Below are 25,805 nucleotides of genomic sequence, written 5' to 3'. Positions count from 1 at the left end.
TATATAATCATTAACATACAGTAGAAAGCAGTTAAAGTGGACCTTGCTTTAAAATGCAGGGTTTATTTATAATATTATACTTACCTTACCCTTGTCTTCCACCCATGGCAGACGTCCTGAAGAACGCAGAGCAGCCAAAATCTTATGAGCAGATGCTCTTGCAATGGACTGGAGGTGTCTTCTATCAAGGTTTGGGCTGCTCTACAAATCCCAAGAATCTAACCAGAAGGATGTTGACTGTAAGCAGCTGATTTTACATGAATAAGGGACCTGAACATCTTAGGCAGAGTTTGCTTTAAGAAATATACACATGAAAAAGTAAAGTAGTAACCTAAGCATAATTGCCACATTTTAAAGCAAATATTTTCTGAGTCACTGACCTGGAACAAGTATAAGGAGGTTAAGGAACCCCAACCTTACTCTTTTTTCTATTTGCTGCATGCTTCTCTCAGGTTTGTGACAAAAATATTAAAGCTATTCACAGGCAGGCACTAGCATTTTTAGGAGGAGGTCAGCAATGTTAGCCTGCATAATTTTCTTAGGGTAAATGTCATTTATAGAAACTTTAATGGGGAGGGGGGGCTGCTTTAGGAATGAAGTGAAAGGACCTAGAGGCTTTGCACACACCTCCAACAGTTTCCCAAACCTTCTGGTTCCAGCCAAATCTTAAACCATTGTGTAATTTTTCTTCCTAGCAGTGGAACTTACCGCTAAGCCCTCCCCCTTCACATTCCTATTGACCCACCACTAAGATAAGCTTCCTAATTTCTAATTATGGGGATGAGTGTATTCCACTCGCCCCATAATTCTTCTTTAAATAACTTTTTGTGCCTAAAGTAAACATAGTTGCAGAACAGTATAATTTCAGCAGCATAATGGCGAATCCACAGCACAATTTATAGCAGCTTTGAAAGAGTTGGACATTACCTGTGAGTTTGGTGCTCTAACACATGAATTATAATAGATCAACTAGTAGAAAAAGCAAACTCAGCCTGTTTTAGAGAAGGATTGCTCTTGAAACATGACTTAATTCTAGCAAACACGATTAAAATTTCAAACCAAAGTGAAACTGCTGTGGCTGAGGCAAAAACCCTCAGTCAGGGACTCCTGGCATCATACAGACTATGAATTTAAAATCTTTCTCTTATAAGACTAATTTTTAGGCCTGATACAAAAGTACAGTAAGTGATTCATGTAAACAGATAGGGCTGGAGATAAGAAAATAAAAGGAATAATCGGAAGGCCTACATGACAAGGGTGGGAAGGGGAACCAGTGTAGGAAGGGGTTAAAGAAAGGTAGACATAGCGGAGTAGCACTTACTGGATTAGGGCAAAAGTGGTCAGCCAGGAGGGCCTTCGGAGGGTGGTCTATGAGGAGAAGTCTCAAGGATCCAGTTGGTGATCGGCAGACAAGAGGCGAATGTCCCTCCGACCCGCCCTGGAATTGTGTTACGTTTCATGGAGGCTGTCTATTCACGGCAGTTGCTTAGTGGTTTGGATCCTTGAAGGCAATTGACTGTTTTTGGATAAATTAACAGGGGAACCCATCTTTGGTGTGGGTCTCCTTCTGTAGGGGTAAAGTTCACTGATTATGACCAGGTAATATGGACCAATGTGGGTCTGCAGTCAATTAATAATGTTCGCGAGGCGGTTTAAGGCGGCTGGGGGCATTCAGGTACAACATTTGCCTGCAGATACAGATTTATTTTATAGCTAATAGTGCCTTCAAGGACCTGAAACCTGAAAAAATATTTATACAATCTGGTTATTTGTCGTTTTTTTGTTTTTTATAAAATGTTATTTATACTGGTTTTGTAATAAAAGTCTGATGTGGCCATTTGAACTCCATCCATTGTGTAGTGGTATTATTCTGTTAAGCTGAGGATTTGGTGGGTTGATGCTAAAGGAGCTTGGAGTAGTTAAAAGGGACCTCTGAACTACCTTAGTCGTGTAATTCAGAAGGGAACATACACAGAACGAGTACTGCTTCAGGTGTGGTTTAACACAGCACATTGCAAACTATGCTGCGTGTCTTGCAAAAGATGCGCAGTTCTGTAACTGCAAGAAAATGGGACAACAATCTGCTGCAACGTAATCTGCCGTAACGTTTGTGAAGATTACCATTGTAACTGTAGATAAATACTTTATGATACTTCCCTTCCAGATAGACATTTGTGCACTCTAGCTTTTACTACTGGTTCTGCTAACACTGGTTGCTCTGTTATCTTGATATTTGATACAGGATCTGCTGTCTCAATGCAGCCTGACAAAATCTACCAGAAGTACTATGCCAGTGAACCACTTACTGCACTGACTCTGTTTGGGAGAAGCTTGCTATTGATATGGTAGGCCCTTTCACAGAGGCACCAGTGGACTGCCGTTTTGCTATAACATGAATGGATTATTAAAGTAAATGACCAGAAATTGAATTTGTCTCAAATATAATATCTGCTACCGTATTTACATTTCTCTACACAGTCTTCAGCAAGAAAAATAATCCAAAGGAATTAGTGCCTGACAATATACTACAATCTGTTTAATTTGAGTTTGAATCCTTTCTGAAAGAGAGAAATATTGTGCATAGAAAATCCTCAGTTTATTACCCCATTCAAATGGAGAGATCAAGAGATTTAACTTAAAAAAGCTTAGACTGAAAATCTTACAGGAAAATCTTGGCAAGTTTTAACTACCGAGTCCTTACATGTCTGTACAGCAATTAGACATGCAACTACACAAGCACCACCGGCTCAACTTCTATGTGCACTAAACTACATGTTGCAGACATATAACTCTCGCAAACTTCAGTGCCCCTGAAATCATCAGTTGCTAAAACTGTTAAAAACCAAGATAAAAAGTAAGACATACTGTATATTGATTGCATGGTGGTGCAAGAGAAGTACACTTTCAGCCTGAATCTCTAATTAGAATTAAGAAACCTGATTTTTTGAAACAGGGACAATCCAAATTTTCCAATCTGCGTGTAATGACAAATCAATGAGGATCTAACACCTGTGAACTGTCTGATGGACATGGACGCTTATGGAATGCCAGTCAACTTCTGCCTGTTTGGCATGACTTTTCAGGCATTTTAAGTAGTGAAGGACATTTTCCTGTTCCTATTGCTTCACCTAGCTGAAGACCAGGAAACCACACCACCTAGACATATTTAAAGAATATGAAGGCCTTCTATATGGACCAAGGGTTATGTTATGTAGTTAAATGCATAGGGGTCCATTCACATGCGTTCGGCTCACTTCGCTTCAGGTCGGTCATTCACTCGGCTGCCTAAGGCAGCTTAGTGAATAGACCCCATAGTGTTGTTTTGTGATATAATTCTTTCCATTGCTGTTGTATTTTTTAATATTGAGAAAACAAGACTCTTTTGCAATATGAGGGCAATATGTGGTGTTCATACCTCTGGCCTTTAGGTGTCACTATTTACAGTTGTTAGATGTATTTACTTTCTATATTCTGTACAAGATTGTTCCAGTTCCTGTTCCTATTAATTATTATATACTCTGAGGGCTGCATGTGTTTTATGGATGCCTGTTGTTAATAAAGGCCTCTATAATGACTCTACTTCCCAGACTATGGGATGCAACAGGTTCCAGTAGATCTTTTATATAATTTATATCACATTCAAAAAGTAATGTCTATAGAGGTGGACTTGTCCTGTAGAAAATAATTGCATACCTAGAAAATATTTAAACCCCGTGCAACAAGATCAAAGGTTGCATCCTGCCATAATTATCTATCAAACAAACAGCTCATCCATTAAATTAGTAGAGATAGAAAATGAACTGTTTAATGAGGAAGCAGAGAGCAGGAGACATGCATAAAGGACATATAAATCATCTGACACATACAGTACTGAACACTGACAAAGCAAGATGGATCATTGGACATGTTGCAAAGTGCTTAGACAATGCAAAACAACAGGCAGCACAGAACGCTAGCTCTCAAAGCCAGCCGTAGCCTCCGGAGAAGAGTAAACACAATGAATGGCATAGTGACAGCGGATGGTATCACACCGCTGGAAAAAAGAAAGAGGTCAGAGAGGTCTAATTAAATGCAGAGAGCCTGAAAAGATGAGAAATTCAGACAGCAAAATAACATTTATATGAAACGAACTAATGAAATAAATAAAGAAAAAAATAAACAACACCAATGCAAATAAATCTATACACTCACTGGAATCAAGCTAGATATAAAAAAAGATAAACAAAAAAGAAAAAAATACAAACAGATGCAAAGTACAGTGTATGATAAGAAATGAATAGATGACACAGATCAAAGAAATATAAATTTATATAGCAACTGAATTTATCCGAAACTCAATTATCTTTTTTTTATTTTGTAACAAAGGGAACACAGCAATACAATATTGCTGGATAGTCGGAGAGACTGTGATGAGCGCCAGTAATATCATCTTATTAACAATTTAATATTGGTATCAAATACAAGTGGAGAAATATCTGTACATCAGCCAAAAGGAAAGCAGAACAGCTCGTACAAAAGAAGGAGTGGAAGTGATGGAGAGGCACGAATGCATTCTTACAATGGGTAATTAAATATCTCCTGGTAAATGTTTTATTATAACTATTTAATGGGTAGGTTCCCTTTACACCTCAATGGAAAATAATTGGTTTATACGTAAAATGCATTCTTATGGATACAACAGGATCATCATATGTGATGGACAGTGATGATTAGCGTAGCTATGTGTCAATATAATTAAATCAGCAGTTAAAATGTACTATTTGCTATAAATTAATGGTAGATGGAACAAGAAAACATAACTATTAAACAGCATTATAAATACAAATTAGAATGTAAACTCTTTTATTAAATTCCGCAATCCCACCTGCAGGTAAAAACTGGTATGGCAGGCTGTAGTGAGGCTCTGAAGCACGGGTAGGTAAACTCCGGCCCTCCAGCTGTGGTGCAGCTACAAATCCCATTAGGCATTGCAAGACCCTGACAACCACAGGCATGACTCCCAGAGTCAGATACATTATGGGATTTGCATTTTCACCACAGCTAGAGGGCCAGAGTTTGCTTACCCCTGCTGTATAGCCTATTTATTGGAGAAAACAGATACCATCTGCTATGCTCTGATGTTTTACTCCACAACATGGCCTGCATTTTACGTCCCATTCATAAAAGGCAGGTCACCATACGGAGTCATATGTCATTGTGATCTTTCTACTTAACAAAGCAGATAGAGTTCTGTGATTGACAGAGAGGCTGGTCACTGGATTCGGACACTTTGACAGGTCACATGACCATGTTTATTAATTTGAAGTGCAGGGCAATGCACATTTGTAAAGCACACCGTTGTGCTTTATAAATATGTGAAGTAGTAGTCGTACTGTAGTAATGGCATACTGCTGGTTTATGAATGGAGATTACTATGTACATAAGGAAATCAGCACCCAGCTGATCAATGATTAGGGGTTCTGCAGTCATTTTTAATTGGTAATTAAATCTTTATACCAATTCCCTTAGATTCACCTCCAAGCCAGGAAAACGTTTAGAGAACATATACCATTTTGAAAGGCAACCATATGCAATACCTCTAATGCTGTCAAATGGCAGTTTACACTGGCCTGATCACAGCCGATTATAGCTGTAAAGCCATAGAGGTTGATTTACTAAAGGCAAATAGGTTGTTCACTTTGCAAGGGAAATTTCCCTTTGCAGGAGAAGTTTCCCTCAGCTTGGTAAATGTGGGGAAATTTCACTCTGCAAAGAATACCCAATCGTGTTCAATGAAAATTAATAAAGTTATATTTTTGCTTTCAGGTGATTGTATAATGGAAATCCGAAGAGCTTCACCTCATTCACTAAATTAAGGGGAAACTTCCGCTGCCAAGGGAACAACCTATTTGCCTTTAGTAAATCAACCCCATAGAATGCAAAGCCAATCCTTATACATAGACTGGCACATAAGTAGATTGTAGAGGGAGGGCCAGGACAAACCTAAAGTTGTGCTTTAAAACTGCACTTTATCTTTAAAATGTATTTTCACACTACAAGTCTTATTTTCTACTTGAAGAAAACATTCAATTCAACTAGAATCTTCAAAGAAAAAAACACATTAACGGCACTAATAGCTTAATTCCAATGAAGGATTGCGCCTCCAAACTTATAGGTACATCAAGAATCCCTCTGGATAAGGTATTAACATAGCATGTGTCTATATAAACCTTCCATTGGCAACTGTAAATAATTTGTGTTCTGCTGCAGACAGATAACATTACGATATTTGAACACTCCATTAGTTTCAGAAAATACTTCAAATGTCTATACGAGCATGATGGAACAAGCTCGGTAATGAATGTTATTTACAAAGCATGTCTTCTTACTGCCATGCCTTAAAATATGTTTGTCGGGAATATGCGGAAATGTAGTTTTACTCTTTAAAATCTTGGAGTTTAAAAACTGTCCTCGTAGCGGAGCCTTGTAACCCTGATTGAGCTCCTTTCAAAACAACTAATTTATTTGGGAGCAAAAATGCAATTATTTTATTATTTGATGGTTATTGATTGATATATTTACATTTGTTATTTTACTTTCTCGTAGATTTAATTTCCTGTTAAAAATGTATTACATTAGCCTGAGTGAAAATGCGTTTACATACAATAGATCTATTTTGATAGGTCTATAACCATTTGGATATTCTGGTAGTCAGAATACAAAAGCTGCAGAGGGAGATTCCTCCATGCATAGTGTTTAATGCGGATGGTGTGGGTGGATTTTATGGGCTGACTGACGAAATGACATTGTGCATGGCCATTGCTAGAGAGTTGTCACTGGAGAAGGTATTGCTATTCTGAGATTTCCTTAGCTGCCTCTTCCGGTGGCATTGTCACTAGGGCAAATAGAGGGGGGTATCTCCCCAGCAGGAACATTGACAGCAATAAAAACCTCACAAAAGGTTCTAGCCATCTAACCAAGTTTAGGCTTTAAGTAAACTTTAAAATTTGTGCCATGGATTCGTTACCATGCCTACATATAAAAAATTCAGTTCAACTTTCCATATGTTCTCACACATATTGAATATACTGAAGACTAAAACACATCAATGAACAAGTTGAGGCATAACCAAGTATAGACTACTAAAGGGGGTACATGTCAAAACACTAAACTTCATATATGAAAGAAAGGGATCTAAGGTGGACTTTTTGGTGACCCAATGCCATGGAGTGTTGTATGACACTTCATCTAGGTCACTTCCATTGCACTCCTTGGCTGGCCTGTTCAAGCATTACTTCTGAGCACACATATTAAGTCCGGTGATTTTTCATAAATGTGATGGGAACTTGTATCTCTTAAGCACTTATGTCTGTACCTTTCCCTGAGGTGCTGAGCAGGCAAAAACAGGCCAACCTCTAAATATAACTGGAGAAAGTGTGAAATATGTTTCCTAACATCAGAAGGCAGAAGTGGAATTTTTACACATATCCAAAGTTAAGCAGGTTGCTGACAGTTAAGCTCTAGACAGATATAGAGATTTACAGTTTAATCCAGTTCATTAAAATGGTTCAATGGATTAAAAAATAATCAGATGATCTTGTCAGCATACTGCTGCTCCTTTATTGTCCATTGACAAGCTAGGGTGGCTCTTACACTAGGATGTATCTAGGATGTATTGTCCAACTCCAGACACATCTATTGGAGCACAGGACCTAGCAATGCAGTTAGGCAGGATTATCTGGAAAACATGACTGGTTGAATGGAATTACAAATCTTTTAGCAGGCTAAGAGGTCAGCTGCCTATCTGAATATACTGAATGACCTGTATTTTGATCAATGGACTTTTTCTTCCCTGGTGGCATGGGCAAATTCCAAGATGACAATGCCAGGATTCATCAGGTTCAAATTGTGAAAGAGTGGTTCAGGGAGCATGAGACATAATTTTTACACATGGATTGGTCACCACAGAGTCCAGACCTTAACCCCATTGCAAATCTTTGGTATGTGCTGGAGAAGACTTTACTCAGTGGCCTGACTTTTCCATTATAACTACAAGATCTTGGTGAAAAATGAATGCAACTCTGGATGGAAATAAATGTTGTGACATTGCATAAGCTTATTGAAATGATGCTGCGGAGACTGCATGCCGTAATCAAGCTAAAGGTGATCCAACTAAATATTAATGTGTGTGACTTTTTTTTTGGCCAGAAAGTGCATGTAGTTCAGAGGTGAATTCAGCTTTAATACTATGGATAGAACTGTGAGTATCTTTCCTCTACAATTTTCTGTCAGCGGGATTTGTTTAGGACATAATTACCTGGTAAAAATCTCAGTTATCACTAAACAAGCAGTCAGACGAGATCAATGCGCTCCGATTCGGTCAGATTACCCTGATTTGTGTGTTTGCAAACACATTTTACCATATTCTCTTATCTCTTCACACTTTTGCCCCCTGCTGCTTTAACAATGACAACTTGGCGGAGCCGGACTGACATCACGGCCGGCTCCGCCCAGTTGTTATTCATTGGCCAGGACCTGCTAGAAGTGTCTAGCAGGTCCCGGCCAATAGGAAACAGTTGGGCGGAGCTAACTGTCACTGCTAGCTCTGCCCAATTGTTTCTTTCTTTTTTTAATTTTTTTTTTCAATAATCTTTATCCTTTTTTTTCTTTTTTTTAAAAATCTTTATTTATTTCTTAACATTTATCATTTATTTACATTTGCAAAAAAATTTTCTTCTACTTTTTTCACTGTAGGTACCGAGCTGAATAGCCGAGCCGAATGCAGCGGCATTCGGCTATTCACTCACTGACGTTTGGCTTCTATGAGAATAGGCCGAACGGCAGCAAGTAGCCTGCCGGAGGTTCGGCTCAGCCAACTCCTTCTTCACTTCGGCTCAGCCGAAAATACTGAGCATGTTCGGCTGAACCGAAACCAGCCGAAGCAAGCCGATGTAGGACTGAAATCAGCTATACAAGCCTGAAGGTATCGGTACATCCCTACTGCACAGGCAATTCACACTATAATCAGGACCATATTTCTCCATAACCAACATAGCCTTTGACCTAAGGAGGCATGTCTCACTATTTCCTGTACATTGATCTAAACTGCTAGCAGACAGTTTGCTCTACTCTTGCAGTTGTCGGTTGCAGGTATACTGATGCAAAGTGTCTCTTTAAGCCTCTCTGTCCTCAGCCTTAGTGTGTGCTGTGTGGCAATGGCATCTGCAATGTAATGTAATAAAACAAACAGAATGTTTTGAAAATTAAACATATGATGTCTGAACAAAAAAAATAAACTCGGAGACGTTGTTTACACGTTTCTGTGGCAAAGGAGTCATTTTCAAGGTCACACTCTAGGCAGTGCAGCCAAACCAGAATGCTTAGCCTGTCATGGACAGGACCTCACTAAAAAGCAGACTTTCCTCTTTTAATTTAGTGTTGACTTGCATCCAGTAAGTGGCTACCAATTCCAGCTTGCCAGCTTTGCTTTCCTCTCAGAGGGCTGCATCAGTGGGACTAACGATTCCCAACAAAGAAAGGCACCATATCTGGTTGACTTCCACCCAATTCCACCCAATTCCTTCAGACCTCACTGCATTCTTCACAAAACAGTCTCTATATCATTTCTCTCTCTCCTTTTATGCCTCTGTCACCCCCTCCTCATCTGATTGCAGGTTTACCTTTATACAGGTCCTGGAGTTCCACACATTTGGGTATATAATAAATATAAATTGTTCAATGAAACAATGTTTTCTTTAAAAGCAAAAGACAATTCTGTCGACTTTGTGGTAAGGGCCTGTTCACACGACATCCGTTTTCTGTGCTGACCTGATCCGTACGCTCTTGCACTAAAAATGCATCCCAATGTATCCCTATGTGTTTTATGGGCTACAGTTCTCACGTGCGCAGTCCGTTCAGGTTACTGCATGCCACATTTTTTCCGGTCAGGAAACGGACCGGAAACGCAAAACGCATCAAAAACGCATCAAAAAAGCACTGCACTGCAGCTAACATACTGACAGCCCCACTCCAGCAAAAAAAAACTGGAACGCATCAAAAATGCGGCCAAAATGCGGCAAAAACGTACTGCATCATTAGCACCTCGTCTGCAGATCCGCACCTGATCCGGACCTAATATCACGTGAACAGGCCCTTAAAGTGCTGGATAACTTTACAGCCAGTGACAGGTACACTCTCTCTGTATTTAGACTCTTCTCTGTACAATGTAGGTGTTTTCTCTCCCACCTTTCTCCATCAGGGATCAATTTCTACCCTGGAGCAATATGGCTGATAATACCATGCTCCCCCAGGATCTGGGTGGGGGCACTGATTAGTAATTACCTGGTGATCTCTATCAGTCATCCCCTGAAAGCATAACATGTCTGTTCCTATCACAGACACCACACATCTCCAACTGACTCCCTAATGCATCCTCTCTTCTGATTAGAACAGAGCTCACAAACCTCTGGAGACAGCAGGCTGGTGCTATTCACTGTCTAAGGTAGACAAAATATTACCCTATGATGGGCCACCAACAGTAATGCAAAAGTTAACTGCGCTCCAAGAAGTATGTTTTACAATTCTAGTGTAGAAACATGTTGTCACAAGGCTGACACTAATGTTCCATGGCTCTACAGTCTGGCCTTATTGCAATTAAACTTAAAGATATTGTATAAAGAAGAGGAGAACCTACATATACAGTGTTGTAATTAATAGAACAGCCTGAACTTAGGGACATGGTAATCACAAACATTAAGAAACACCAAACGGTGAAAACAGAGACACTATTTCTGTTAAAAGAGAAGCACTTTAGTGGGTTTCCCCATTAAATACACTAATACCTGCATTAGGTTAAATACCTAATTTCCCTTACATGCTTGAGAATCAGTAACAGTTGTTTGGTTACTAAAGATAATGTTTGACTGACGAAAGGTTATCAACATGCTTTTTACCTTTGCAGAAAAACAGCTGGATGAATTTTTGCCACTCTGCATCAGTACACCTAGAACTGATGTCAAGAAGTAGACTAGCATTACCTCTACTCCTCTAGCACTTTGGTTTTAGGTGTATAGGCCCAAATCTTTTAAATACATGGGAATATGTTATAGAGAGTCAGAAACATGATCTTTAGATGGCTTTGTGCCACTCCTGGCAGCCTTGTTGCTCTAGGGCATGGCCATTTCTCGTAACTTTCTGAGATGGGATAGAGTGACACATTACAGCACAAAGCATATAGAAAGAGGACACACCCCTGCCAAGCCTCAAATTATGTGGATCATAAAGAACTAATAAGTAACACATTAAATGATAAATTTGGCTCTGACCATGATAGTGAAATGTATTTAAAAGTAGTGTATATCCTACCACAAATGTGCCTGACAAAGCAAAATTTGAACACAACATCTATAAAATGTACTTTTTTTTTAGAACAAAAGAACTCATTTATGAATACCAATATTAGATTTAACTGTATATTCTAAAATAAAGATAATAAGGGGAATTTATGAATACTGGAGCAGACAAAATCAGCCTCTCTTTTTAGTTTGTTCAGTTAAGATTTGAGAAGCTGATTGGCCACCATGCACAGCTGCTCCAGATTCTGTCTGCTCCAGTTTTGATAAATTGCCCTCAATGTATTTAACAACCCAGGCAGAAAAATTGTCAAATGATCTTTAATTAATACCGCTCAGTGCCCTGAGTACACGGTTTCTGAAAGATAAACAAGTTAATATCAAAAGAGAAAAAAGAAAACGCGCAAAGGATGTGTGTCAAATATCAAGCACTGAATCTTCCCGAAAAGTGCATCAATCTTAATACATGGGGTTATTAGCCAAGGATATAATAAAGCTGCTTTCATTATCTACTTGGAGAAACTAATGGAAAGATTGATGGACAAAGTTGTACAGCGTGGCGCCAGTCTCACCATTTATCCATTTAGCCTCAGTATCATGGATTGCAAAGTCTCCACTGACCAAATCTTGCAGCGATACCTTCTTCTTGAGTGACAGGCTATTATCTTCCACTGGAAAGAGAAGCCAAAAACATATAGGTTATTTTTCATCCTCAACTTCACTGGCTGAATTACAATTAGTTTTCGAGAAAAAAAAGAAAGCAAAGTTTAACGTGTCATTACATTTGTAACACAATTTGCTAACTTTTGATGGAACATTGAAGAAAATATTTAAAATTGATTTGACAAGCTAGACTGCTTTTGCTGCTTCCCCTCCTCGATTTCCCGTCTCTCTGTTATGTCTCCCGACAGAAGGAGTGGATATGACTTAAGAATTAAAGTTAAGAGATAGGTTATCCAATTAGAAGTTTTCATAAATATTTTCTTCAGTGGTGTAACAACAGGACAAGGAACTTCCCCGAGTTAGCTGCCAATCAGTACTTGGATCTGTGTGTCTCCTTCAGATCAGTGTGAATGCCTAGTTAAATTCAGAAGCAGCAAAGCCAAAAGTAAGGGTAGTGAATTGTCTTTGGCTTTTTGTTTTTGTTCTTATAAAGAAAATAACACCATCATTTATAACAAAGTCTCTTCTATTAAGATGTGTAAATAATGTATATAGGAGATAAAACAATAAAGTCTTTAAAACATAATGCTGGCATTTAAACCAATGTGGTACAGAGATAATGAGGTAATATAAGTACATGTAAGTCACTAATAGTATTACTAGTCTAACAATAGATCAACGTTAACTAAGTCGTATATTTTTTTAGAGAGTCTGTTCACAGTATGTTGGCTTCGGTGCAGGGGTCCAAGGCTGGTGGTTCTCGGTACCAAAGTAGTGTCCTATCTTCTCATCTAAATACAGTGTGCTGGTGATATCTTGGAGGGGACTTATGTTGTGATGGCACCATCTGCCACTTCACCATCGCACCCTTTTATGATTGGGTCTGAATGCTGTATGGAGTGTGCTGGACTTCTTAGACTTGTAAACAGAACAGGGAATCTCAACATTTAAATTATTCAAAACAGAGACTCTTCTACACTCTATCTGAAGCAGGAAAAAAAAACCCTAATCCTAACTCTTAACTCCTCACCCTACACCAGGGGCGTCCTGAGGCCGGGTGACACCCGGAGCGGAGACCAGGTGACACCCGGAGCGGAGACCAGGTGACACCCCGCGGTGACGTCATCGTGCATGCGCGATGACGCCATTGCACATGCGCATTCATCTAATTGACTCCTGTCGGCAGCCATCTTGGTGATGGACGCCATCAGAGAGAGGAGGGGATGTTCACCCGCCGGGTCCCCTCCTCTCTCCTGACACTGTCGGGCTGTCGGTCCATGACCTAGTGCCCAACTTTTTAGAGGGGGTGACACCAAAATGACTGTCAGTCATTTTGGTGTCACCCCTCCAATGGTGTCACCCTGGTGCGGGCCTCACCCCCCGTACCCTCCTTGTGAAGTCTCTGCCCTACAATTATAATGAATAAAAAAACACATTCAGTGCAATATATGCACATTTCCCCATGTTTTGTCTCTTGGTGCAAGTATATCAACTACCTGTTGATCCTGTTAGAAATACATTCAGCTCCTAACATTTTGTAGTAAGATGTTATGTTTGAAATCCCAAGCAGTGTTGTTAGCCCCTTTTCCCCTTCTTGACTATTATTATTATACAGGATTTATATAGCGCCAACAGTGTGCGCAGCGCTTTACAATATAAGGAAGACATTACAATCACAATACAATTCAATTCAAGATGGTATGGAGGGCCCTGCACTGAGGGCTTACAATCTAAAAGGGAGGGGCAAGTGATGCAGGAGGAGGTAGCTGTGTGGGGATGAATTGTTGATAAAGCACTACCCTTCTCCACATCTCCGTAACATAACAGGTATGTGTTCTATAGTCCAGAACAACACTGCTACACATAGAAGCTATGTTGTCAGCTCACTAAAGTAAGTTAGGAGTTCACAGGATTGATATCTATATTAATATATATCTATATATATCTATATATATAGATATATATACACTGTATATCTAGCGCTGTCAGTTCTATACTATGCACATGTTTACACTAGGGAAGAATACATGATGCTGCTGCTCCGTTACTGTATAATCAGAAAAGTATAATCAGTTAGCCTCATGTCATTGCCTAATCAGGAAACTAGGGACAATGAGATGACACTTCTGTGTTTCTTAACCCCTTAGTGACACAGCTTCAGAAATGTTTTTCATTCCTGGGGAACTGGAGCAATTTTGCAATTTTTGCTATGTGTTTGTTTAACCATAATTTCCATCTTCCTCATGCATTGCAACTACACGTTATGTACCATTTAAAAAAAAGGACAAAATGGGCTTTATTAATTTGAGGCATATACATATATAAATTCTTTTTTGTTACAAAAAATACAAAAGAAATTTAAAAAAAGCAAATGTTTCACTGTTTTGACAATAATAATGTGTATATAATTAATGTAGCTAACAGAAAGTAATTTATAATACATTCTTATATTTGTCCTAAATTATAGGGTATATCTGAGATTTCAGTTTATTTGGGGAGTTATAGGTCATAAAAGAGTGAAATGCAATTTTAGTGTGGAACAATTTAAGAATGTGGTATGTTTTTCTTCTATCTTTAATAGTGTTAAACTTTTGTGACTTTTAAAAAAAGTTTTTTCTTTTTTAAAAACGTTATTTTTGTATTTTTTATTTAAACTTAGAGGGTTATTCACAATAACGGCTGATCCTTTGGCTCGCTTGTGTACGGGCTATTCACAATAGCCCATACAGCAGCCGAAGGCAGCCAGGTGGCTCAGCTTACTATTTTGCTCGCTACCTCAGAGGTACCGAGCAGAATAGCAGAGCCGAATGCTGCTCAGCGAATTCGGCAATTCACTTACTGTAGTTCGGCACCTTAGAGAATAGGGGCGAACGTCAGCGAGCGAGCTGCCGGAGTTTCGGCTCAGCCGGTCCAGATGTTGGATTGGATAAGTCGAACTCCTTCTGCACTTCGGCTCAGCCCAAAATGCAGAGCATGTTCGCCTGACCAAAGGCACCCGATGTACGGCTGATTTTAGCCGATGTATGGCTGAAATCAGCGGTACAAGGCTGAAATTAATAGCCGAGCGTTGTTCGACTCACTTCACTTCGGCTCAGTTATTCATTCGGCTGCCTTTGGCAGCCGAGTGAATAACCACCTTAGTATCGCTAAGTAGAATACAGTATTCCGCTGAGACATACTTTGTAAAAGTTTGTAAACACATAGCCTGATCAGCTTCTGCTGGCAGTGTAACTTTCACAGCTCTGTGATCACAGCGATCAGCTCTCACTGTGATAACTGTGACCACCTTATCTGCTGTTGAGGGTATGTCTCAGATCCTGAGGGACCCATGAAAAGCAATAACTCAATGAGCTGCTGGTCCCTTCACGGACCAGCGGACATTGTACCGATTGACAGAATTGTCCCGTCACTGGTCATTAACGAACTGAACGATCCTGACAGGATAATTTCATCATCGGTCGGGAAGTCGTAAAAAAAAGAACTCCAGCCAAATTGAAAACATACCCTGGTTTCCCCACACTGCAAGGGTTAATTGCTTATTTTGGTGTAGGTGCTGGAATAAAGCTTGTTTACTTATCTGGCCCAGCTCCTCCGGCGGTCAGCGCTCATCTCTCTCTCCCTACTCTCTGGCTATAGCACGTCCCTTGGCGCCCTCACATCTAATGCAGGTCAGTGGGCCTGCATAAGATGTGCTGACGTCAAACTTTAAACCGCTGGAGCCCAGGGGAGAAGAGGCTGCTGCGACCGGTCTACCAGGCTGGAGAAAGCCAGGATAAGGTCATTAAATCTGATTTATTCTAGCCCCTAAACCAAAACAAGAATTTAGAAGGTACATTTTTTATTTGCCCGGAGTTCTTTTTTCACTGTTATAGAAAAAGTTGTGCCATCTTACTGATCATTGTGGCAGTAGTGCGTCAATCGCAAAAGTGGCTGAACAGTGACAAATATTTTGCTGGGTAAAATAGTTTATAGATACATATTCTCGTTGTGTAGATTGCTGCTTGGCCAGAGTTCCAACTTTAATTTAATTTAATAGCTGAATGAAAATAATGTGTGGGAGGTTAACAGATGAAGATAATGAGTTAAATGATAGAGAGAGAGAGAGCTCACAACAAATTATAATGCTTTTTAAGTCAATGCTTTGTAGCTATGCCATCTTCGGGACACAAACGACATACATGAACTGAATGCCTGCAATGTTTACATGTCCTAAAGGGGGGTCAGACTGTTGTTCAGCTACTGGTCCAAAGAAGATCTGAGTCATTAATAAAATGGTAAAATAGATTTTAATCTGGGCCTACCAAATCTCCATTATTCCTCATATTAATGTAACCCAGGGAGCAGAGCTGCCTAGCAGGAAATTACATTATCTAGCATCCCACAGCTTCATGACCTTCTGAAAATAAATTCCTTTTCAAAATTTACAAAACAAGATGTTGACAAAATAAACACATTTTTTTGCTAGGAGCCCCATTACAGCAAACATAATTTAGCTAAAATACTTAATTAGGCTTACATTTGCAGTTTTATCCCTGTAGCTGCCGGTTTAACAATTTGCAAAATGCTAATTAACCTCTCTTCTTTTATTGAAGAAAGCTTAGGGAGTCTGACAATATATGCCCCTGGCTACTACGTCATCCTGAATGACTGCTGGCACCTGCAATCATTTCATTCAACTGTACCAGGGAAGAAATACAGCACATGCGTTAAAGAGAACCTTTCACCTAGACTAGACTAGAATCAGAATATTTCATTTAAAGAGGAACTCCAGGAATTAAAAATATATATATATATCCCTTGCAATGGGGCTACTTTCACACAGCAGAGGTAACTGCTCATTTTGGTGTAGGGGCTCAAATAAAAAAATATATACCTACCTGATTCTGAATTCTGCCTGGCGGCTAGACCGGCACTCTAAGCCCAGGTAACATCATCATGTCTAATGCAGGTTCATTCACCTGCGTTAGATGTGAGGACGCCAAGGCACCTATCACAGCCTGAGCAGAGGGGCAGAGAGGTGTGCAGTCACCGCCAAGGATCAGGTAGGTATATCTTTTGAATGCTGGCCCCAGGAGAAAAACAAGCAGTTACCCCTTCAGTGCAGGGGTAGCCCCACTGCAAGGGTTAGTTTTTAAAATATCTGTATTTCTTCTTTAAGCTTATTACAATGATGCAAGCTTACCTCTGAAAGATTTACATTTCCCCCTTATTTTGTTTTAATTACTTTGTCTGACTCTTGGCTCTAAAAGTCACCAATGCGAGGACATCTGAGGTCTTACAGTTGCTGCCATGCCAACTTTTCTGTCACAATTCAAAGGATACTGGCACAGACCCCATCCCTTCCATTTCCAAGCCTCCTTTTTGGTTATTGAATGTGATTAAACAGTACCGAGGCAGGAGCAGGCCAGGCAAGAGTTGTTTTTTTTTTTCCAGAACAAGTTGAGGTTTGCATATAACTTCCATTGCCTATAACTTCTGGCTCGACTGATTGCATTGACTAATGATTTTTTTGTTTATGCATTTGCTTCATCAAATAACGTTTGCCAGGTTTTTCACCGGTTTGTGTTAATAAATTACCATTCATGATTCATAATGTAAAAGTGCATCTGATGAAGAAAAAGCTATCATTGTATTATAGTCGCAAAAAAAACAGAATATTGAGATTTTTACTTCTTAAACTGTATGTAAAGCCAAAACTGTCAGATTTTTTTTCTGTGCCCATGTGGGAGATTTTCATTTAGTTCTTGGCCTAAAGACAAAACAGGAAGGAATAGGAAATTTCTTCAAAGTGAAAGGAAATCCGCTCTTAGACAATTGTCACCAACAAAAGGGTTGGAAGATTTCCCCATTGTTTCTGTGGCACCTCTAAAATGTAGAGTTTATAATAAAATAAAAACTAAAGCATCCATAAAAAAAAACGAAATAAAGGGGCCCCACAAGCTTTTAGCCATAATGTGCTAGTATGCAAATAATATTAGCACATTATGGCAGACTTAACTGCTAAACGGCTCCTCTCCAGCCCTGCACTTCTTCCTCCCATTCTTCCTTGGCTGCTTGATTTGCCAGGCCCCAGTGACATAATTTCTGTGCATTCACATGGAAGTTACTTCATCTCGGCATGCAGAGTCTGTGCACTGAGCTGCATGTGTGTAGCTCAGTGTACAGGAGAAAAAATGCTGAATGGCAGCCAGAGGTTTTTATGGAAGAATAGACTTACACAGTCGGTTACGTCATATAATGCCTTTATTTAAGATTAGTTCCACTTTAAGGTTTAGGTTTTTAAAAAAAACATTAATTGACCCTGGTTATTTAGTATGTGGAAAAAGTGTACACATTTATAAATAAAACATATTCCCAAGTTTGGCTCTGTGTGTTATAATTAAGCTATCCACCAAATTTGCCTTTACCTTTCCATATGAATACAATTTCCCTCATCCTTCTATATGAATGGGTTACATACGCTAAGAATCCTGTAAATGTATTCAATATGAATGCTATATATAATGTGCATCTAAACCTTCAATCCTGGATTGTCTGCAATTTAAGTATATGTAATATATATGAGATATGTTGACGCATGGGCTATGTGGATGACAAGACATGAAAAGGGAGGGAAATAATATGTGTATTATCTAATGACAAGTGATACAGCAGGGCCCACCCAATGCCGTCCACCAAATTACATTAGCCTGGAAAGTCTGACATCTTTATTGGACACAAAGGCCCAATTCAGCAGCTATACTTAACTCTAATAAATGCCAGTTTGTGGAATGTTTCAATGGTCCTTTTGACAAATTCTGCAGTAGCCATTGAGGGCATTGCTATCTAGAAGAAAACACTTCGTCATGTTCCCCATGGATCAGTAAGCTATTATAGAGACAAACATTTTGCCAGAGACTCGAGCAGTTTTCTCATGTCCTAGTTTACAGGAATTGCGCTCACCAGACATTTCCTTGCACAGTGACAAAGCTCTGTTTGGGAACAAGAAATTGAATCGCTTCATCAATGTGAAACTAATTTTTTCATGTCTCCCCATCACAGTGCAATGGTTCACAACAGCAGAGTAAAGGTTTTGTAGTACTTAATGAAGTAAATACTGTTAACATATATATATATAAAAAAAAGTTGAAGACTTGCTAAATAGACCACTGAGGAAAACTTTCAGCATTGCAACCAAATGAGGAACATTACTCTGAACTCTCTGTTGTCTGGACCGTAGCCAAATGTTCAACTAAAAGCATTTGGCTTCTGAAATGGAACTTTGCTTATGCAGAAAAATCCAGTGTCCTAAAAGCTTCTGCAGACTTCAGTCTGCCTTTTCAAATACAGAGATGAGCTTTTAAGCAGAGGTGCTAACAGGGCCATGCCTGCTAGTAGGTGGCAAATTTAAACTATGTCTGTCTCTAGCATTGTCCCCTCTTCAATTATTACTTCTATTTGATATATACCTGTGGTAGCAGAGGGCTGTGTTGGCCATAAATCAAATTAGAAGGATGGACATTTTAATGTTACACTTATTGGCTAACTCATCGAAAACATGTTAAGTTTCCTGGTCAGGCATTGGGTGAGGAAAGTTTAAACCTACTAAGACACCTTTACAGATAGTTCTATACCAATGCTATGACAGATAAGAGCACATCTAAAAGGATTAAATGACATTTAATACAAAACACCTTGTTCTGTCCTCACTTTCCTTCTTCTGAAAGCCACAATTTTACTACAGCCCAGACATCCTTAAACACCCAAAGATCTGAGACTGGAAATACTTGTCACTTCTCACTAGTTAAATGTGAAAATTCATCTTTAAAGTGTATCAAAACCCAAAGCCTTTTTTGAGTTTTGGATAGAGTAGGGGGGATTAAAACCTCTGTCAGATTTTGATTGCTGTATGTGTCATGATTAGGGAGATTCACCCTGGTGATTGTCCTCGTGACCATTGCAACATACAGTACCTCCCAACTGTCTCTCATTTGGAGACTGTCCTTCATTTGGAACCAAATCCCTCTGTCCTTTTTTCCATATCAATTGTCCCTCTTTTTGGTCTGATGTACATATATCTATAGAAAGGTTCTATTTAACTACCAAAAGTGTTATTCTGAACTAAAACTTTCATGCTATCTCTTAAGTATCATGTTTGCTATTTCGAAACACCAGTGTAAAGAAAACGTAATATTGAGAAAAAACAATTGTGGGTTAAACCAATCACTTTTGGCATATACATTCCTAAGATGTTGTAAAACTAGATGTGTGCCCGGGGTGTATCCATTGCCTTAATACATTGTGCTGGAAGGTTTGCCTCTTTCTCATCTCAGAAAGTTATGTTGTCACAGGTAGTGAAATGCATGTGAATATCCAAAATTGCTTTCAGTGTTTCTGCGTCTGAGAGGGAATTTATTTTTCTTTGAAGAATTTCCCTCTCACTTCCTGTTCTTTCTCCATATGACAGAACGTAAGAACATAAAGGGAAATCTCCCCAAATGGGCACAAATGGTGAAAAAGTTAGTGAGTTTTACCAATTACACTTTCTATCCAAAATAAAAAAAATGCCTTTAGATGTACTTTAAGTTCTTAAAAATGCAAAGGATTGGTCAGAAAACATTTAGTGGCAATCTGAATCTATGTATTGTGTGGATGCACGGGTTAATATCATTTTACAGCAATGCATGGCAAGCATGCATTGATGTGTTTTGGTGGCATTCCTTCCTTCTGAATAGCCCTGGAATGCACTTATGCATTGCAACACGGGGTTTAGTGTTTTGTATATTTATCTTTTAGAGTAAGGCTTAGGATTTAGAGGAATAAGTTTTAGGCTTTGCTGTAGGGTGAAGGATAATTGTTAGAGTTAAGTAAAGAGTTTATTCAAAGGTGAGGTTAAATTAACTCTGTCATGAGGACATTATGGAGGCTGCATTTGCTGAACTCTCCTTTTGAGAGTGCTAGTTCCTTGGCTGTCATGCTGCTGCTTTGACGTTAATGCTGTCTTGAAACAATATATGAGGGAGAATCAAAAAGTAAAGGCAAAATACATTTAATGGCTTTAATAGAAGTAACTGTGAGCACTTGAACATACCACTTTCCAAATAGTCCCCATACAAGATGATGCACTTGTATTGTTTAACAAATTTCTGCAGAGAAGAAGCGTTTTGGCTGCTGCTGAAGCCAGGTGTGCACCGCTTCCTTTACTGCATCTGAGCTGAACCTGTGACCGTGGAGCACCTCTTTCCATTCTCTTGGTGCGTCATAGCGGTGCACCCATGTCTCGTCGCCAGTGACAATTCTCTACAGAATACTCTGAATGTCTTCATAGCGTCTCAAGAACTGGGTCGAAAACTCCACATGCTGTTACTTTTACAGAGCAGTAAGCTCTTTGGGAACGTATCGTGCGCAGACTTTCCTGTATCACTGATTCACGGTGCTATAAACATACTGAGTCAACATCCAGTGGTTAATTTCCACTGATTTCATTCCCTCTGCCCAAAGAAAGTGCACTACTGCAAGGGTGGTGGACATCATTGCCGCTGCTCCTTTGATAGAAGTGATCTAATCAGATAATTTGTATGAAAACGAGCGGCGGCTCCACACTATACATTTAGCTCTGCTTGTCAGGAGCAGGGCTAAATGTACAAAAAAACTACTCACCTGGCGCTCGAAACTGCATGTCCCGGGCGTCGGGCGATAGGGATTCCCTCAGTACTCACACATTCGCTCCATAGACTGTACACCTTTGACAGTCTCTACCTACAGGTTAGGGCAGCACAGCTCATGTTAACTAATAACGCTGCCTCATGAATTTATGCTGACTCAGCACAAGTTTCTTGGCTGGAAAAGAAGCATTATTGTTTACTCTCCCGTTCACTGGGAAATCTGCGACTGAGAGCATATTTAAACCCAAACTGACATATAGCACAACTTTACCTTCCTCTGGGAAATTTTCAAACTACACTTTGCAATGTTCACACCATAACAATGACTAGGGGAAAGCCTATGGCCTTGATAAATGATTTGCCTATGAACACTGAAAAATCTGCTGGTTTGCTGCCGCTGGAGATGAAGTAGAGGAATAAAGGAAAACCACAGGCTGTTCAATGTAACAATTTTATGACTTGTAAGGGCAATTATTACTTTTTAAATGATATACTTGGGCTTCTTATAACGAAAGCTCCCAGGATGGAGCACGACAATATCATTTGTCATTATGGATTTCTCATTATCCCCATACATTACAATTGGCACACTGCACTTTATGTAACGCTTGCACACTATTTATAGTTGGATCGTCAGGCCATAGGAAATCTGTATATAATTGGTAGGTATTAAGAAAAGTCCTCTTTCACATGGACGGCTCTACATGTAGCAGGCAATTAAAAAGCCATAGCAAGGGAGAGCAATAGGCGTAATTCTATTATATGACAGACTTTTCACACCTTTGGTGGACAGGTTTACAAGGCCTTATCATATTAGGACAGTAATACTGGTAATTGGTACCTAGGAGCCTGTCATGCCGTGTAAAGACTGTAAGGATTGTAAAGTTTTTTTTTCTACCAGTTTTGGTTTTTCATTATGTAATTTTTTTTGTATATCCCAGTATTGGTTTTCCTTATCACAATTTCTTCCTATATCCCAGTATTGTTTTTTCATCATAGTGGAGGTATATATACACTATATTACCAAAAGTATTGGGACGCCTGCCTTTACATGCACATGAACTTTAATGGCATCCCATCCTTAGTCCGTATGGTTCAATATTGAGTTGGCCCACCCTTTGCAGCTATAACAGCTTCAACTCTTTTGGGAAGGCTGTCCACAAGGTTTAGGAGTGTGTCTATGGGAATGTTTGACCATTCTTCCAGAAGCGCATTTGTGAGGTAAGGTACTGATATTGGACGAGAAGGACTGGCTCGCAGTCACCGCTCTAATTCATCCCAAAGGTGTTCTACTGGGTTGAGGTCAGGACTTTGTGCAGGCCAGTCAAGTTCCTGCACCACAAACTTGCTCGTCTATGTCTTTATGGACCTTGCTTTGTGCACTGGTGCGCAGTTATGTTGGAACAGGAAGGGGCCATCCCAAAACTGTTCCCACAAAGTTGGGAACATGAAGTTGTCCAACATGTCTTGGTATGCTGATGCTTTAAGAGTTCCCTTCACTAGAACTAAGGGGCCAAGCCCAACCCCTGAAAAACAACCCCACACCATAATCCCCCTCCATCAAACTTTACACTTGGCACAATGCAGTCAGGCAAGTACCGTTCTCCTGGGGCCCGCCAAACCCAGACACGTCCATTGAATTGCCAGACAGAGAAGCGTGATTCGTCACTCCAGAGAACACGTCTCCACTTCTCTTGAGTCCTGTGGCGGCGTGCTTTACACCACTGCATCCGATGCTTTGCATTGCACTTGGTGATGTAAGGCTTGGATGCACTAACAGTTGACCGTTGTCCAGGTACTATATATGGGCCATGGACCATCCAAACAGGCATTTTCTGCACCTAGTTCAGTACAATAAGGCCAGAGGTCAAATGACCCTGGTATATTTCTCTGTTGGGAGCTGCATTGATGGAGTTTGAGACCCAATCTGTGACTGCGCAGCTACATGTGCCTAGAGAGGAATTTGTCACCAAAAACTGAAATATGTATCCTGCAGAGATGCTGGGCTTGGTGGAAGAAATCAGAGTGCAGCAGAGAACACAGAAGATAGGTATTTACAGAAGTGTGAGATTCAGAAGAAAATTCACCTGCCTCTTCATTGGAGCAGCAGGAGAGGCAAATACTGTAAATACCTTCTACTTTACAGTTACATTTACAGTGGAGACTTTTAGTCCAGTGACAGGGTCACTTTAAGGGTTAATGGCTCATATTTTATTATAACTAAACCCAAGAACTAAAATGTAATATATTGCAGTTTACCAGTCCTTAGACGTGGTGGCTGCATTAGTTATGTTTTTCCAAAGCATCACAAATTAATGTACTACTTCTGGGATGGTGTCAAGTCCTCTAATAAGGCAGTGAGAGGGTTAAGTTGAGAATTAAAAAAAGGCCCCTCAAGAACACTTGGCGCTTCATTATTAACAGCTTTACTGTACATCCTTTCACATTTGCATTTACTAACATGAACCAATGCTGTCTGCTAATTAATGAAGAGACTGTGTCTAATATACAGTATGTATCCTGTAGAGATATGTGTCATAATGTCAGGTTTCCTCTTGTATTGTTTTCACTATTGTAATGCTCCAGTAGTAGACACACTCTTTGCTGCCAGACGTGTATTGATTAAGCTTCTTGGATTTTTTCTTGGTGTAATGGGTTTGTGGCTACTCTGCAGTGTATTATTTTGCTTGAAATTCTAAAAATTTTGAAAAAGTACACCTTTTATTCCTATAATGTATTCATTCAAAAACCATCAAAAACATTTTTAAATACTGCAAAAATAATTATCTAAGTTGTTTTTAAATTATTTTAGTTTCTCATGATGCATTCAGGTTAGTGGTCAGGTATTATGTGTTTTCTGTATAGGTATTGGGGTTGTATATATACATATATTTTTGCAAGGGTGGAAATAGGCGGGTGCTGTTGGAGTGGTGGTTGTGATGGGCTATAAAGGTTTTTCTGTATATGTATTGGGGTTGTATACATATTTAACCAATAAATACCCCATGCCGATATAAGCTAAAAGTACCACCAAATGAGTGATATTCCACATGAAATGCAATAGTACAATATAGTGTCAAGCTACAATCAAAACAATGTGAACCACTGGTTTATAGTGCAGGTACAGCTTAATATTATAAAGTAATTTATTATAAACTGTATATAGTTGTTTCAGGATAGTTGGCCATCATCATTGTGTGGAAACCATGGCTTCTTTTAAGTAGGGCTTTTGAAGTGCCACATTGGGAAAACCAAAAACATTATGGTGGGGTGAGCTAAAAGGAAGATTATGCAATTACACCAGGCCCTCCTAACTCCTCACAGTGCTTCGGAGTCTTCGGTAAACCTGTTAAAATCTATGAATCACCAATAAAACTATTAAAATAGGCTCAATGAACAACCTCATAAGTGGAAAAAAAAATCAAAACCATACCCCAACTGTGCCCCCCCCTCCCCCTTATATCCCAAAAAATGTAATCAGCATACCATTTAAACGTGAAGAAAATCCATTTAATGACACATGCTTGTCATTCAAATACAAACATTTTCCGGGCCTCACAGGGTCACCTTCATCAGGGCCCCTTATATCCCCCTCCTTATAGGTGTCTCCCTATCTATTTTGCCCCCTCTTCCTTTACCTATACATTTTCCTTTTTATTTTTCTTTGTCCCCCACCATACAATAATATATACTTTACAGTATAAAGTAATTTTTCAATGTATGTTTTTTTCATTATGGCGCAGAATGATCATACAGGATCATACAGAAAAATACAGGACATTTTGTTTGATTCATACAATGCCTATCTCCTTGTGTAAGAAAAGACTATGCCACATGTGATAGTAGGCAATGCATGACTTTATTTACATGTCAAATATATACCAACGGGTAGTATGCTTCATAACTGTTATACATAAATATTAATGTCTGTTTTATAACAAAAATTTTGCCTGCTTCCTACTGTGGATTACTCTGTTGGATGTACATTTGCTTTGTCTTTTTTAACAGTACTGGAAAATAATAAACTCAGATTAAACATAATGAAAACCAAAACTGCCTCTATAGCTAAGCATATTTATTCATTCAGATATCCAAATAGTTATACAAATTAAAAAAACTATGAATAAAATGCCCATTAAAAGCCCTTTACTGAGCGGAAGTGACAGCC

General features: G+C 39.3%; 1 protein-coding gene across 4 annotated transcripts in view; it reads right to left on the bottom strand.

Annotated features, from left to right (window-relative positions):
• The window catches only part of DPP6 (dipeptidyl peptidase like 6), a 1,045,284-nt gene that overhangs the window by 279,692 nt on the left and 739,787 nt on the right, over positions 1 to 25,805 (bottom strand). For all 4 annotated transcript variants that reach the window (XM_018553126.1, XM_018553123.1, XM_018553124.1 and 1 more), the window contains exon 3: positions 11,903 to 12,001. In XM_018553126.1, coding sequence (XP_018408628.1) covers positions 11,903 to 12,001 — 99 coding nt within the window. The remainder of the gene's footprint in view (positions 1 to 11,902; positions 12,002 to 25,805) is intronic.

This window comes from Nanorana parkeri, unplaced genomic scaffold, assembly GCF_000935625.1.
Source record: "Nanorana parkeri isolate BGI_ZX_2015 unplaced genomic scaffold, ASM93562v1 scaffold110, whole genome shotgun sequence".
In the NCBI taxonomy this organism is placed as follows: Eukaryota; Metazoa; Chordata; class Amphibia; order Anura; family Dicroglossidae; genus Nanorana; species Nanorana parkeri.
The sequence above is the reverse complement of the archived record's forward strand: the minus strand, read 5'-3'. Positions and strand labels throughout refer to the sequence as shown.